This window comes from Notolepis coatsorum (genome assembly GCF_963971535.1).
Source record: "Notolepis coatsorum genome assembly, chromosome: 8".
Taxonomy (NCBI): domain Eukaryota; kingdom Metazoa; phylum Chordata; class Actinopteri; order Aulopiformes; family Paralepididae; genus Notolepis; species Notolepis coatsorum.
In genome coordinates, this window is record NC_140172.1 from 75,648,260 (window position 1) to 75,665,030 (window position 16,771).

General features: G+C 42.7%; 1 protein-coding gene across 1 annotated transcript in view; it reads right to left on the reverse strand.

The window, feature by feature from the left end:
- The window catches only part of tmprss15 (transmembrane serine protease 15), a gene marked incomplete at both ends in the record, with an annotated part of 325,512 nt that overhangs the window by 26,793 nt on the left and 281,948 nt on the right, over positions 1-16,771 (reverse strand). The window contains 2 exons of the mRNA XM_084320458.1: positions 9,251-9,305; positions 9,647-9,786. Of these exons, the coding sequence (XP_084176584.1) occupies positions 9,251-9,305; positions 9,647-9,786 (195 nt within the window). The remainder of the gene's footprint in view (positions 1-9,250; positions 9,306-9,646; positions 9,787-16,771) is intronic.

Sequence of the window (16,771 nt, forward strand, 5' to 3'; positions counted from 1 at the left end):
TCTCGTCCGATCTCGGCCGCTACGCAGGTTTGGTCCTGGTTAGTACTTGGTTGGGAGACCGCCTGGGAATACCAAGTGCGGTGTGCTTGGGGCTGGTTCTCCATTATTTTCGCTCCTCTCTCACGCGTGGCGAAGAGGGGGCTGTTGGGGTGGTCTTGGACCTCCTCTGGTAACCCTGTGCTTCCCGTGCCGCCGGGCCCGGTCCGAAGTAATGTTTCGTCGACCCGTAGGCCTGGAATAACCCTTTTTTGAAAACTGAAACACTTGTACTGCGGTATAGCCAGTTATGCCCGCAGGTGTGTTTTGGAGTTTTTTCTTGAGGGGTTATAGGAACAACCACCGCATAGGGTAACGACAGGGTGGTTGATTCCCTGGTGTGTTGGAGCAGTGTCAACTCCCGGGTTACCCGGTTAAGTGTGCCCCTGCACGTTCATGATGTCTGCCAATCATGTCAGCCTTCTCTGCCTCAACCCCTCTGGGTGGTTTTTTTTTAATTGAGGCTTGGTCATGCAACAACGCCAGCATACGCCCCTTCCGCCGGGGGGCTGTTCTCAGCTAACTCCTTTGGCGCCTGTCTCGTCCGCAGTGCTCCAGGCTCAGGTTACAGCCTGTTGCCTGGTTTCCCCGGTGCGCTGCCTGCTTCCGTTGGTTAACCTTTTTTGTGTGCTTACGGCCATGCTGACTGCCTGTTCTGCAGGGTCAGTGTGCCAGGCGGTGTGCTATTGGGGGGAAAGGGCCCACTCTTGGAGGGGCCTTATCCGAATACGCTGGCGATGTGGGGGGCGGTGTCACTAAGTGACTGCCTGGTGGGGTCTTGATGCCTGGCGTCATTGACCTCTCCGGGCCCCCGTTTTCCAGGGGATCCAGTCCCTTCAGTGGGTCTGGGTCTTCCTTCGCGCTCCGCTGCTACGGCCTTGCCACGGGGTTGGGTTTGCTCTTGACCCCGTGATTTCTAATAATAATAATAATGGATTGGATTTATATAGCGCTCTTCTCTGACTGACTGTTGCTCTGACTCAGAGCACTTCACAGAGTCCATTATTCGTTCATACACAGTCATACCGGTGGTGGTAAGCTACAATTGCAGCCAGAGCTGCCCTGAGGCAGACTCAAGGAAGCGTGGCGAATAATCAACGCCTACGGCCCCTCCGACCACCACCAACATTCATTCACATGCATACACATTCATACGAGGCAAGTAGGTTAAGTGTCTTGCCCAAGGACACAACGGCAATGGGATGGACATGGGCTTGAGCGGGATTCGAACCACCAACCCTTCAATCATTGGATGCCCCGCTCTACCCCTGAGCCACGCCGTTCTGGGGGCAGTAACGAGGTTGTTCCTTCCGTTCGTTCCCGGGTGGCATGCGGGTTGTGCGTGTGTGTGGTCGTGGGGTCAAGCCACGTTCTGCTCACCCTGTGCGTTGAGTTGCTTGAGTGCCTCTTCGCACGGTCGGGTCCGTCGCCCTCCCGGGAACCTCCAATATGGGGGGTGCCCTCCATTAGGGGGGGTCGGGGGGGCTCGGTCCTCCCCGATCTGATGGTTGTGGGGGGCCTCAGCGGGGTACATTTGTCGGTAGTGCAGTAGTGACGCCGAGCGGAGCCATACGACACAGAACGTTAGGTTATGGCTATAACCAAGTTCTGTGAGTAATGGTGACGCTCGGCGTCAGACGCCGCTGCAGCCCTTGATCTCACCTTGTGGTGAAAGCTTGGGAAGGAGGCGAGTAGGTGGCCACACACCTGCTTATGAAGGTAAGCTGATAGGGGTGTGGTCAGACGGATGTTGGGATGTAAAGGTACATTGTGGAATTTTTTATTCAGTGCGCGTGCACGAGCGAGGTACAGTGCAGTAGTGACGCCGAGCGTCACCATTACTCACAGAACTTGGTTATAGCCATAACCTAACGTTCTCGAAAGTGCTTGAAAAACTGGTTTCGTATAAGTTAGATGGTTTTGTGGAAAAGAACAAACTGCTGAGCGAAAGCCAGTATGGCTTTAGGCAAAACAGATCAACAGCGACTGCCTTAATTAATATTATTGAAGAAATAACAACAGCAACAGATAAAAGGAAATTAACAATAGGTTTTTTTTATTGATTTAAAAAAGGCATTTGATACCTTAGATCATAATATTCTAATTTCTAAATTACGTTCATATGGTGTGAGAGGAATGGTTCTAGAATGGTTGAGTAGTTATCTCCACAATAGGCAACAATATGTGCAGTTGGCAGATGTCAAATCTGAGCTCATGAAAATTGAATGTGGGGTACCGCAAAGTTCGGTTTTGGGGCCCAAACTCTTTCTTTTATATATTAATGATATTTGTGATGTTTCAAAACTATTACAGTTTGTCTTGTTTGATGATGATAAAAAATGTTTTTGCTCTGGAAATAATTTAAAGGAACTAGCTGAATATATTGTGTATGAAATGACAAAGCTAAAGAAATGGTTTGATGTAAATAAGCTATCACTGAATCTGAAAAAAACTAAATTTATGATTTTTGGCAATCGAAAACTAGATGAAAATATAGTACTGACCATAGATGGAGTTGATATAGAGAGAGTTAATGAATTTCGTTTTCTTGGTGTGATTATGGATGATAAATTAACATGGAAATCGCACATAGCACACGTTAAAAAAAAGATGTCCAAGAGTATTTTTGTTATGAATAAAGTAAAGGATGTGTTAGAGTATGATCGGCAATGAGAACACTCTACTGCTCACTCACCTCAGTTATTGTGTTGAAGTATGGGGGAATACTTATGGGACTAATATAAAACCATTATATATACTACAGAAGAGGGCTGTACGAATCACACATAAAGTGAGTTATCGAGAACACACAAATATATTATTTATTAAATCTAGAATAATTAAACTTGAAGACATGGTTAAGTTTCAAACAATGTTAATTATGTTTAGGGCAAGAAATAATACACTGCCAGAAAAACTACAAAATCTTTTTCATTTAGAAAGTTTGCACGTACCACACTTAACACTTTGAGTGCCGGGACCCGTCTTTAGACGTCTTTGCTGGCCATGCTAAAGTTGCCGGAGGACGCGTTACGTCGTCCTTATATCAATATTTAAAAAATCTGCGATCGGATTCATATGTCCCCTCCGCTGGCCTGAGATCCACCAGCAGGACCCACTGAGCTCTCTGGCGGTTCAGGAGCGCCATCTGGTGGCCGATCGCCATCCGGGCGCTCGCTATAGTTCATGGGACTCTGGCTGATCGATTGGCAATAACTCGATAAACAACATGATTTGGACGTATATACCATTATACAAGCTGGAGATGGACCGGGTAAAAATATATCCCATAATGATAAGATTTCTACTCGACGATGATCGCCCAACGGCGCGCGGAGACTGGGGTGAGTTTCAGCGTGTAACGTTACCGTCTTCGATACTAACTGCTATTATCAACATTTGACCCACATTAGATGATTGGTATAACGCTGCCCACGGAATTATAAACGCCCCCTCGCCCATCCGGTCAACATCAGATGACGTGTAGTAACTTCTAGAAGTACGTCTAGTTGGAATTTTTTATATCGCGCTGATTGCCATCAAACTGTATTTCATCATCAATATAATGCATTTGGGGCTATATATCACGTTCTGGAGAAAGCTGCAGAAAGAGATGAAAACATACTTATACATTAGACCATACTTTACTATGAATATGTGAATGAAAAAGTTTAACGTTGCTACACAATGAACAATACATATAGGACTTTGAATGGGCCCTAATAATGGCAATGTAGCAATAGAATTTAAAAAGTTATAGCCCTGCAAAGAAGGGGACTTTCTCCATAGACAAATAGCGCTGGCAATCTATGGTATATCATGAATTTAACCTTAGGCAGCCAAAGTGTTAAACAGATGTGTCCTTCAGTTATTGGTGTAAAGTTGTGGAATTCTCAATTAAAAAAAATTTAGTCAGTATGAAAATCAAATGTGATCTGAATAGTGAGATATATATTTTTTTTTCTTCTCTTTCTTTTATTCTTTATTCTTTATCATTATTATTATTATTATTATTATTATATTTTTTCTTGTTTAACTGTGGATTGTGTGTTTCTTTTATAATGGTATAAATTATTATTTGTGTAAATTAGGTTGTACGCCGACCATTAAGTAAATACTTGTTAGTTTAGGAATAAGGGGCAGGTAACTATAAGATTTATTCTTCTTCCTGCTCCTTTTGTCCATGGAATGACTATTTATGATTGTGTAATGAAGAAACTATGATTGTATGATTCCATGTGGCAAATAAAAACTCTGAACTGAACTGAAAGTGTTTGAACAGATAAATGCATTTTCTCAAATGCATTCATCAAAACGTCAAAGGCTTGCGATTGCTCATTCATTTTCTCAAGTCACATCCACGTCATCAAATCCGTCAAACAGCGCATCTCCTCAAACATTTTAATCCCAGTTACAATATCACAATAACGTGTGAGTGAAACAATTCAATAATCCACATATTCAGATTCGTCGTAATTCATATCCACAATCCACGCATGAAGATGCTTCAATTTATGCTTGAATGAAACACAATCCGGGCGCAAATACATCCACAGCCGAGAATATGAAACTAATCAGAGCCAAATGCCCGATTTCATTCATTAACACTTTCGCGGCCACTGGGATGAGTCTAATTAATCTCAAGAGGACCGGGAAATGAAAACAGACGTGGGGCTGTTTGTAGAGCTAAATCTATACTTTATAGTATTGCTATCTGTCCATTCTCATTGTGAATTCAGACCATAAACCGTCCCTTCAAAATGGCTTAAAGAAAAAAATAATTCATCAATACGTTCTCATTTTATAGCGCCGTGAATATAAGCATTATACCGGATTTGGTCTAGTATATTTCCTGCAAGCCGAGATAATGGGCTAATAGCTAATAGCGTTAAATCCAATGGCATTTCGGTTATAGATACGCTCCAGTTAAAACTCAAACTGCATATGATCGGCACGATCCTCACGCATGTATGCATGAAAGGGGGGGAGGGGGGGACGTCGTTTCTGATTATTGATTACCAATAACCGCGTTAGCCTCATTAGCCTCATAGGCCGAACGCCTGGATGGCTATCAAAACAAGGCCCGATCGGGATGTACTTTACGTGAAAAAGATCTTACCGTGGTCCGGTGGGATCCCCCTAAGCATTTCCCCGTTATCGATTGCCATCTGGTAGATCGATATGTCCATTGGCTGATGATAAATCCCCTTATTGCATGGTGAAATCTGCGATGCAAAACGTAATCCAAGCTACAGGCTGCAGATCCAGAATCGAGCTAACATAAAACTCCATTGAAAGTAAAAAAAAAATAGTCCACCGTTCGGCCACAGGAAACACTGCATTATCGCCCCTAAGAGGATCTGGCCGGTATTGTACCTCTCGAATTCAAAGAGTAGGGTATATCTGCAGTGCCGCTCGGCGACCTTGAATAGGTTATTAATATGGAATAAAAGCAATAACAACTTTCTGTCCACAATGGGTGGAATCGAAACATGGAGATCTCCGTTGTGCGTCCCCATTGTGTTAAAAACATTCACATTTGCAATGCTCCGACGTTATTAAAATAACCACATAGTGTGTATATCTCACCTCGCGAGCGCCGTATATATGACGTGCATTATTTAGAACAAAGTAAATCCATAGGCTGAATATGATTTATTATCAGCATTTTTGGTATATTATTTTACATTTAAAAAAATATCTAGAAAAACAAAGCACAAAAACATAATTCAGAATGGTATAATGGGATCTAGACTGTGAGAATTATTTCAGGAAGGGAGCTGGCATTTCTTTGCGAGGGTGTGGCCATGGTTTATCCAGCTAACTGAACTAAACCCTGCCCTCGGCAATATATATAGACCATCATTTAACAATATTTGATTTTACAGTGACTGAAAAGGTACAGACTGAAGCATAATCCTTATATATGCCTGTCCTATATTCTTAACAAAATTAAGACTCCAAAACAGCATTCTAAAAGAAAATAGCAAAGAAAAACAGTATTATTCACCCTTGTAGTTTTCAAAAATAACTTTACAAACCATTTTATTAAAAACCAAAAGCGTATTACTCATTCTTAACTGTATATCAGCATTGTTCCACAATATCTCTCGAATCATATTTTCTTTCATGTATTGAAAAAAACCTTTCCACCCCGTCTGGGAGTAACTTTGCTTTAGCTCTGTACATTATTTGCATAGTTTTATAATAAACCAAATCATAAAATTTCATAATATGAGACTTTATAAACAATGGATTTGTGTGTTCATAGTAACCAGCCTTGAAAAGGTTCCGAATGGCCCGCTTTTGCAGTAAGACTATTGGATTTACTGTCTTTTTAAATGTCGACCCCCATACTTCCACACAGTAAGATATGTAAGGAATTATAAGTGAGCAGTAAATTATGTGCAAGGCTTTGTAGTTTAATATATCCTTACATTTATACAATATTGCTACTGACTTAGATATTTTTCCTTGAATATAGTTAACATGTTGTTTCCATGTTAATTTCTGGTCAATAACTACCCCTAGAAATTTTATCTCAGAAACTCTTTCTATTTTTACATCACATATTTTTTACTCAATATCCCCCTCTATTTCTTTTCGATTACCAATAAACCATACATTTAGTTTTCTTAACACTTTAAGTGCTGAAAACGTGTTTAGGCGTCTTTCCTAGCCATGCTCAAGTTGCCTAGGACGCCGTAACTCGTCTTTGATATCAATATTTCAAAAATCTGTGATCGGAATCATATTTCCCCTCTGCAGCCTTCACACACAGTTCTGAGCTCCTCTCAATCCTCTAGCGGTTCAAGAGCGCCATCTGGTGGCCGATCGGCAGAAGCGCCAAACAGGAAGTCATGTAGATGAAGTGGTGATCACCCATATTACTTCCGGGCACTCGCTATAGGTCCCGGGACTCGAGCTCGACACAATACATAGCGATCCGTTGCCAATAACTCGATAAACAACATGATTTGGACGTATATACTATTATACAACCTGGAAATGGACCGGGTATTTCGACATCCCATAATGGAAAACTGTCTACCCCACGCTGATCGCCCAACGGCCCGAGGAGACTGGGGTGAGTTTTAGCGTGTAATATTACCGTGTTCGATACTAACTGATCTGATGAACATATGACCCACATTAGATGAATGGTATAACGCTGCCCACGGAATTATAAACGCCCCCTCGCCCATCCGGTCAACATCAGATGACGTGTAGTAACTTCCAGAAGTACGTCCAGTTGGAATTTTTTATATCGCGCCGATTGCTATCAAACTGTATTTCATCATCAATATAATGCATTTGGGGCTATAAATCACGTTCTGGAGAAAGCTGCAGAAAGAGATGAAAACATACTTATACCTTAGACCATATTTTAGTATGAATATGTGAATGAAAAAGTTTAACGTTGCTACACCATGAACAATACATATAGGACCTTGAATGGGCCCTAATAATGGCAATCTAGCAATAGAATTTAAAAAGTTATAGCCCTGCAAAGAAGGGGAACTTCTCCATAGACAAATAGAGCTGGCAAGGGATGGTATATCATGAATTTAACCTTCGGCAGTTAAAGTGTTAATATTGAGAGACAATTTATTAACATCAAACCAAGTTTTGAGAATTTCAAGCTTTCTTTCAATATCAAACAAAAGTTCCTTTAAATTACTTCCTGAGCAATATAAATTTGTATCATCTGCAAAAATAACAAACTTTAACAGTTCAGCAACATTGCTGTATGTTATGTTATCTGTGTTATGTATATAGGCATGTTTTGGTTTGTTGTCTTTTGTCTCCCTCCTGTGTCTACATACAGACGCAGCGCTCAAAAATCAAACCAATTCTGCTGCTTGTCTGCTGCTTGTTGCTGCTTGTGTGCCACTTAAGTCTACTCAGGTGTTAATTTTCTGGGGGTGTTGGCTGGGGGAACAAAGGGAGGGTAGTTAACTTAAGTGCTTCCCCAGGGAGGGGGTCGGGGGCTACTGCCCTCAGACCCCCAAAATAATTTTTATATGGGCAGTCTGACTTGGGGTACTGACCATATATTAGTGTTGCAATGCATGATAAGTAAACAGTGAAAAAAGCTAAGAAATCTGATGGGGCTGGGACATTTGGGACGAATAAAAATTTAAGATGAAAATCTGCCCAGCCTGTGGGAGGAAGTGGAGGTGTGAAATCTGGCCCGGTCAAGAACAATAGAGGAGTGGTAGAGAGTGGTAGAGAGGCATGAGAGGTTTGAGTTTTGAGTGCTGTATCTGTAACTGCTTCTCAGATGTCTCACAGTTTCAGCCCAGCCCCAGCTGGTTGCAATCAGCATCTCACTCCAGTCCAGCAGCAGCTGTTGCTAATCTGCAATCAACCTCTACACCCCTCCATATATCCCAGTCTGTGTGCAGTGTTAGTTAGCTCTCTGTGTCTTTGGTGGTAACTATCTCTCTGTGTCTTTTGGTGGTAGAGCGTTGGCTTTTGGTGCCTTTTGGTAGAGCTGGTTAAAGCTCTGGTTCATTGTTGTTAGTATAGGAAATATCTTTTGTGTTAATATTTATTGTAGAAACTGTGTCTTTAGTGTTGTATATCTTGTGTAGAGCTGTTGCCTTTTGGGCATTATGAATGGTGTAGAGCTGGTACCTGAAGCTCTGGTTCATTGCATTGTGTTTAAGTCATTATAGTTTGTTGCACATTTCTGTTAACCCTAACCTTTGTGTATATATTTGTCCCCTTGTTCACCCAGCCTATGGTGATTTGTTTTCTCTGTATTCATCTTTTGCTTTCGCACACAGGGACATTGAGGACAGGAAGATACCCTGGGGTCTACATTTTGCATCACGTAGGTGACCAGATGTTAGAGACACCAGCTTTAGAGTGAGCACCACCACCTGTACTTTTGGGCGTTCGGCGCCTGTAAAGGGAGGGGTGGGTGTTCTTTTCCTTTTTGAATATTGATTTGGTGCCACTGGTAATCCTCCTTGTTCTCTGTGTTGTGTTTTTGTGAAATAAATACTATTATTTTGCAAACTGTTTCATGGTTTTGTGTCACTACACCCTCACCTACCATGTCTGTGGCCTTGTGTTGCGTCCCCTTACTGGGGTGCATAACAATGACACTATGGTGATACTATGATGACACTATGATGAGTAGGCTACGCAGGCACAGGAAAATATCCAGATTTTATATAAATGTGTGTGTGCATGCGTAACACACCTGTTAGCACCCAGTGGCCATCTTCTTCACACATGAGAGGACCACCAGAGTCTCCCTAAACAACAGTACAGACAGGTCAGACCAGGTCACCTTAAAGGGATATTTCACTTTAGTAGAAAACATCAATAATGAAACCTTCTCAGGAATTGACATCCATAGGAAATTAATATAATATCAAGTATGTAATACTACGTTTACATATAATATAGTATTTATAGTATACTATAGTAAGATAATACTACATTTACAGATAATATAAATGTTGGTAATATAATACTAAGTTTACAGATCATATAATACTAGGGGTGTAACAATGCATCGCAATGCATAGTTGTGGGGTCAAATATTTACACACCTATATAATACTAAGTTTACAGATTATATAGTAATATTGACCTGGCAGGAGTCCACCTCTCCCTCTGGGAAGCCCGCACACAGCATCCTGTCTGTGATGTCATACTCAGGAAGCTGCTGCTGGCACTCCAACCCTCCAACCAGCGGAACCCAGGCCTGCTGCAACACATCCACAGAGCTGCCTACACACCACACATTTACATTCGATATTAGTTTTATGAATGAAGATCTGGCATGGCTAATGGTTGAAAATAAATTATCAATGAGTCTTCTAATGCTACTGCGGAACATTATCAGCACTGATAAGCCATCTAGCTTGGCTCATCAGTTGCAAATGACTTCTGAACATTAACACTAGAGGGGCCGCTTCTGGTAACATCAGAACAAAAACAGCACCAAAATCAAATTTTCCCAAACTCACTGGCATATATAGGTCAATAGTACTCTGGAATGCTCTGCCGAAAAACATCTACAATACATAACAAAATTACTTTCAAAAAATATATTAAGAGATATCTTGCAAACTTGTCAAGTATGTAACTGTTATGTGTATTTAGTTAATTTGACTGGAATGTTAGAATGTTAGATTTTATAATGTGAATTTGTATATTTGTATTAATTTTTAATTTTTATTTGTGTTTTTTTTATTTTTAGTTCTACATTTGTATTGTATTTGTTTTGTCCAGGACCCCAGGACGACTAGAGGCTCTTTCATGTGTCTCTAATGGGGATCCTTTAATAAACAAACAGATCACAAACCAGATCACAAAAACCGCCTTCTTTCACCTCAGGAACATTGCCCATCTACGCCCCTCACTATCCTTCTCTGCTGCTGAAACACTGACCCATGCACTCACCACTTCCCGACTGGACTATTGCAACAGCATTCTGTATGGCACATCCACCAAAATCCTCAACAAACTACAATACGTCCAAAACTCTGCTGCTCGCATGCTCACCTCCACCATCACCCCCATCCTCCATGATCTCCACTGGCTCCCCATCATATACAGGATTCAGTTCAAACTTCTACTCATCACCTTCAAAGCCCTCAACAACCTGGCCCCCTCCTACCTCTGACCTCCTTCCCCACCACACGCCCACCCACTGCCTCAGGTCTGCAGATGCTAACCTCCTCCAACCCATCAGGACAGGGCCTTCGCTACAGCTGCCCCCAGCCTCTGGAACGCCCTGCCCAACCATATCCGTCATGCAGACACCCTCTCATCATTTAAAAAAGCCATAAAAACCCACATTTTACCCTTGCCTTCAAGCCTTGAACTCCTTCCTCTCTCACCTTTTATAAAAAAAAAAATTTCATTTTTTTCTACTAAAACTGTATTGTTTATTTTGTTCTGTAAAGTGTCTTTGAGCATTCGGAAAAGTGCTATACAAAATTGATGTATTACTATTATTATTATTATTATTATAAACATCAACACACACACACACCTGGGCCCTGTTCCTCGTACCTGGCTAACTGAGTTAGTCGGATAATTTTCAGGATAACTTGACTTAAGCCAGACCTTTCGGTTCACCGATGTGCGATTGTCTAAATCAGTATGGCAACAGATCAGAAAGTTTGAACCTGCTCCAGAGCAGGGTTAAGTTCAGTTAGCTGGATAAACTGGCCACGCCCTCGCAAAGAAATGCCAGCTCTCCTCACAGATTCCATTATATCATTCTGAATTATGTTTTTGTGCTTCGTTTTTCTAGAGGGGGCTTTTGAAATGTAAAATAATAGACAGAAAATTCTGATAATAAATCATATTCAGCCTATGGATTTACTTTGTCCTAAATAATGCACGTCATAGTTATACGGATACGGCGCTCGCGAGTCACGACACACACTATGTGGTTATTTTAATAACGGAGCATTGCAAATGTGAATCCCGCTGGGATATTTTTAATGAATGAAACCTATCGGGTGTTTGGCTCTGATTAGTTTCTCCGCTGTGGATGCATTTGCTTAACGGAGCGCCCGGATTGTGTTTCATTCAAGCATAAATTGAAGCATCTTTATGCGTGGATTGTGGATATGAATTACGAGGAATCTGAATCTGTGGATTGTTGAATTGTATCACTGTCACTCACACGTTATTGTGATATTGTAACTGGGATCAGTGGCGGTTGGAATGCCCCACGGGCCCTGAGGCGAGATTGACAGCTCGGGCCCCCCCCCCCCAACACCGATATTTATTGTATTATTAATTTAACACTTTAACTGCCGAAGGTTAAATTCATGATATACCATCCCTTGCCAGCTCTATTTGTCTATGGAGAAGTTCCCCTTCTTTGCAGGGCTATAACTTTTTAAATTCTATTGCTAGATTGCCATTATTAGGGCCCATTCAATGTCCTATATGTATTGTTCAGGGTGTATGAACGTTAAACTTTTTCATTCACATATTCATACTAAAATATGATCTAAAGTATAAGTATGTTTTCATCTCTTTCTGCAGCTTTCTCCAGAACGTGATTTATAGCCCCAAATGCATTATATTGATGATCAAATACAGTTTAGTAGCGATCGGTGCCAGATGAAAAATTTCAAATGGACGTGCTTCTAGAAGTTTCTACGTATCATCTGATGATGGCCGGATGGGCGGGGGATCATTTATAATTCCGTGGGCAACGTTATACCATTCATCTAATGTGGGTCAAATGTTCATCATAGCAGTTAGTGTCGAACACGGTAATACTACACGCTAAAACTCACCCCAGTCTCCGCGGGCCGTTGGCCGATCAGCGTGGGGTAGACAGTTTTCCATTATGGGATGTCGAAATACCCGGTCCATTTCCAGGTTGTATAATAGTATATTCGTCCAAATAACGTTGTTTATTGAGTTAGGGCGAGCGATCTATTATCGAGTGTTTCAAGATGGAGTCGCGGGAGCTATAGAGAGTGGCCGGAAGTAATATGGGTGATCACCACTTCATCCACATGACTTCCTGTTTGGCGCTTCTGCCGATCGGCCACCAGATGGCGCTCTTGAACCGCTAGAGGGTTGAGAGGAGGCCAGCACTGTGTCTCAGGGCTGCGGAGGAAAAATATGATTTCGATCACAGATTTTTGAAATATTGATATTAAAGACGAGTTAGGGCATCCTCGGCAACTTTAGCATGGCTAGGAAAGACGCCTAAACACGTTTTCGGCACTTAAATTTTTTTTCTCAACATGAAACAAAACATATCACAATACAATAATAATACGTCAAATGTATATACTCTCTTTTCTGGACTCTTTTCGTATCACAAACAGTACTGTATTTGCAAATCTGGTATGTCATGTATAGATGTAGCACTACTGTCTATCTGTATGTCATTATGTTATAATGAATTGAAAATGGGGGACCCTGATGTAAACAAGACGAAAGTCTTTCTCTGGTCTGCATCCCCTTAACAATTGTATGTATTGAGCTGTACTGTATTGTACCCATTCTGCAATCTGTTAAATAAAGTTTTCATTCATTCACCATGACATGTTTAGGTATTTGGCCAGATCCAGCTTGTCTGTGATGAGAGTGTTTTCTATCTTTATGATTGACTATCATCATTAGATATTTCAGTTTCGTTATTACAGTAGCTGGCTAACAGTACTAACTGGCTAACAGTACTAACTGGCTAACAGTACGTTAGTTGACTAATACCAGAGTCAGAATTGGGTAATAGGCCGACTACTGGCAGTGATGCGACCTATGTTACCACATAACTTTTGTCATCTCTGGTACTATGCAGTGCACTATGCAAAACGGCAAAGAGATAGGTAACGTTCGTTAAGTGCCAAATTACCATCATCATGATACACCCTCACATAATTCACAAAGTGTTCACGTGCGCCACCCATGTGGTAACCTAGAAATACCATAGATTGTGGCTAGGTGGTAACGTATATGTTTTCTATGATCACTATGAATTGAAAATGGGGGACCCTGATGTAAACAAGACAAACGTCTTTCTCTGGTCTGCATCCCCTTAACAATTGTGTGTATTGAGCCGTACACTGTATTGTACCCATTCTGCAATCTGTTAAATAAAGTTTTCATTCATTCATTCATTCACATTACGTTAGTTAGCATCCAAGCTAGCGTGATAACGTTAGTAGTTAGCTTACCTGCAATAATGTTGTCATCGTCCTGGACAGATAAGACTTGTTAAATCATAATATATCCACACTATATATGTCCCCTTTAGTAGCTCGGCGTCGTCGGATTTTAATACACCATCGTAGCGGTGGTGATGTTTTCAGGTGACTTACAGATACAGCACTCAAAACTCAAACCTCTCATGCCTCTCTACCACTCCTCTATTGTTCTTGACCGGGCCAGATTTCACACCTCCACTGCCTCCCACAGGCTGGGCAGATTTTCATCTTAAATTTGTATTCGTCCCAAATGTCCCAGCCCCATCAGATTTCTTAGCTTTTTTCACTGTTTACTTATCATGCATTGCAACACTAATATATGGTCAGTACCCCAAGTCAGACTGCCCATATACAAATTATGTTGGGGGTCTGAGGGCAGTAGCCCCCGACCCCCTCCCTGAGGAAGCACTTAAGTTAACTACCCTCCCTTTGTTCCCCCAGCCAACACCCCCGGAAAATTAACACCTGAGTAGACTTAAGTGGCACACAAGCAGCAACAAGCAGCAGACAAGCAGCAGAATTGGTTTGATTTTTGAGTGCTGCGTCTGTATTATGATGGATCATATGTGTTATAGCTTGTTGCCCTAGCAAGCGATCTTTTTCCTCATGCCACGTTCACGTTACGTGGGAAGAAGCGGAAGAACCAGAGGACATCTCGTTGCTACAACTAGGAAGCCTTCACGCATTGACTCGATGAAAACGCCCACATCCATACTTCCGCAATTCGTGACGTGAAGTGGGAGATATCGGAGTCTATAAAAAATCCCATATGTCCTAGTAGGAATTACCACTAGGAGGCTGACGTGAATGGTTTTTCCCAGTCGGAAGCTGGTTCTTCCGATTCTTCCCACGTAACGTGAACGCGGCACCTCCGCGCTGCTTGTGAAACTTACGTGGCTACGTCACAGCCAAGAAAGGGAGCGCTGGATTTGTGCAAAACGCCCTGTTCCTAAACCACACGCTATCAGTCGTACTCGTACCACAGTACTGGCAAACGGGAGGAGCCTACAGTCAAAACAAACGCACCAGTCCCAGTTGCCGTTACCAGTTGCCGTTCGATCCAGTCCCACACGCTAACGGCAACTCCATTCAGTCCCGGGCCTGGGCCCCCCTCCCCCAGACGGGGGGCGGGCCCTAAGGCAGCTGCCTCTGCAGCCTCGCCTATATTGCCGCGCCTGCCTGGGATTAAAATGTATGAGGAGATGCGCTGTTTGACGGATTTGATGACGTGGACGTGACTTGAGAAATTTAATGAGCCTTTGACGTTTTGATGAATGAATGAGAAAATGCATTTATCAGTTCAAGCACTGTTATCTGATGATGAACATGAGGTGTCACTGGTATAAACCAAAGGTTAATCAATTCAATGCATGTATGGATGATGTCCGAAACAGATTAAAACATGATTAATAGTGAAACTGTATAGCCTCCCTCCAAGCCTCTCTGACACATTATTATTGTTATTTCGGGGGTCGCGCCTTGAAAACTTTGGGAACAATGTATTTAGTACATGATACCTAAGCCGAGCGCATACAGTATAGATATCCTCATAAGTGTCTATTAATTAGTATCAATTAGATACTCTTTGGGCTTGTTTTTATCTACTTATTCTGAAAGTGAAAGAGTTGAACTAATTCTTTTCGCTAGCAGGATCTCATTCGATTAATCATTCCATTAAGCCTATTGCACATTTAAAGAAATATAATCTGATTGATTGAGGTAATGAGGGACTTAAAATTAGGCTATAGATTATGCATTTAACTTGTCGGCTAGGCTATTGAGCCGTACTATATTGTACCTGTTGAAGGCAGAGGTTCTGTGTAGGATTGTTAGTAACTGTCTAACTGCATATATAACTGTTTACACTAGTAACTGTCTAACTGCATATATAACTGTTTCCACTAGAGCGCGCTCTAGGCGGAGACACTCAGGAACACCACCAGGTGGCGAGTATAAATAGAGGTGTCTCCTCCCACTTCTTTCTCTTCCCCCCAGTCTCTCAGTGAGGTGCAGTGTTACTGCTCTGCCATGTGAATAATAAACCACGGCAGTTAAGGCTCAAGATAGAAACCATGCCTCTTGACCACATTATTGTCGCCCTATAGCCGAATTCTGTTAACAGGTTACGGGCCCAGATAACGCCAGGGCGAAATAATAAGGGTACTGTAGCATTGTGTAGCAAGCTTATCTAAAGTATAGGCTAGGTTAGCGCCGGGAGCACTGCGTGGCTAGACGCTAGGCCAACAAGAGCTAAAGCTAAGCCTACCACCAACGAAGAGGATGGAAAACAAGGGAAGGGGCAAATGGCCCTCATTCAATGGAAAAACAGAGGACTACGAGCTCTGGGAAGAGCGCATGCTATGCTGCATGCACGGTGCAGGACTGAAGGAGACGATCCTGGCAGCCCCCACGGGAGAACTGACGGCGGAAGAGCAAGCCGTGGATGCCTAGCGTAACGCAGACGCGTACTGTGAGTTAGCGCCGCTGCTCGATGACACCAGCCTGGGGCTGATATTCCGCGACACTAAAGACTGAGGCCGAGAAAGCCTGGAGGTGTTGAGAGAGCATTACATCGGGTGAGGAAGACTCAGAGTCGTGGCCCTCTACATAGCACTAACGGCCCTGAGGAAGGGGCCCACCGAGACTGTGACCGAATACGTCAACAGAGCAGAGCAGATCACGACGCCATTGAGGAGTGCCGGAGAAGCACCAAGCGATGGGCTAATGATGGCGATGATGATGAGAGGACTACCGGAGCTGTACAAACCGTTCACACTCCTGGTAACACACGGTTCAACGGACATGACGTTGGGACAGTTCAAGGCTAAGTTAAGGAACTTCAAGGCCTCAGAAGATACCCACCCAGCCGCCGCGGAGGCGGGAGAGAGGGTGCTGAAGGCCCGAGCGACAGCCATGGACGAGACGGAGGCCACGGACAAAATGGCGGCTACGGACAAGATGGCGGCTACGGACAAGAAGACGGCTGTGGACAGGATGAAGACAGCGGACACGATGGCGGCGAC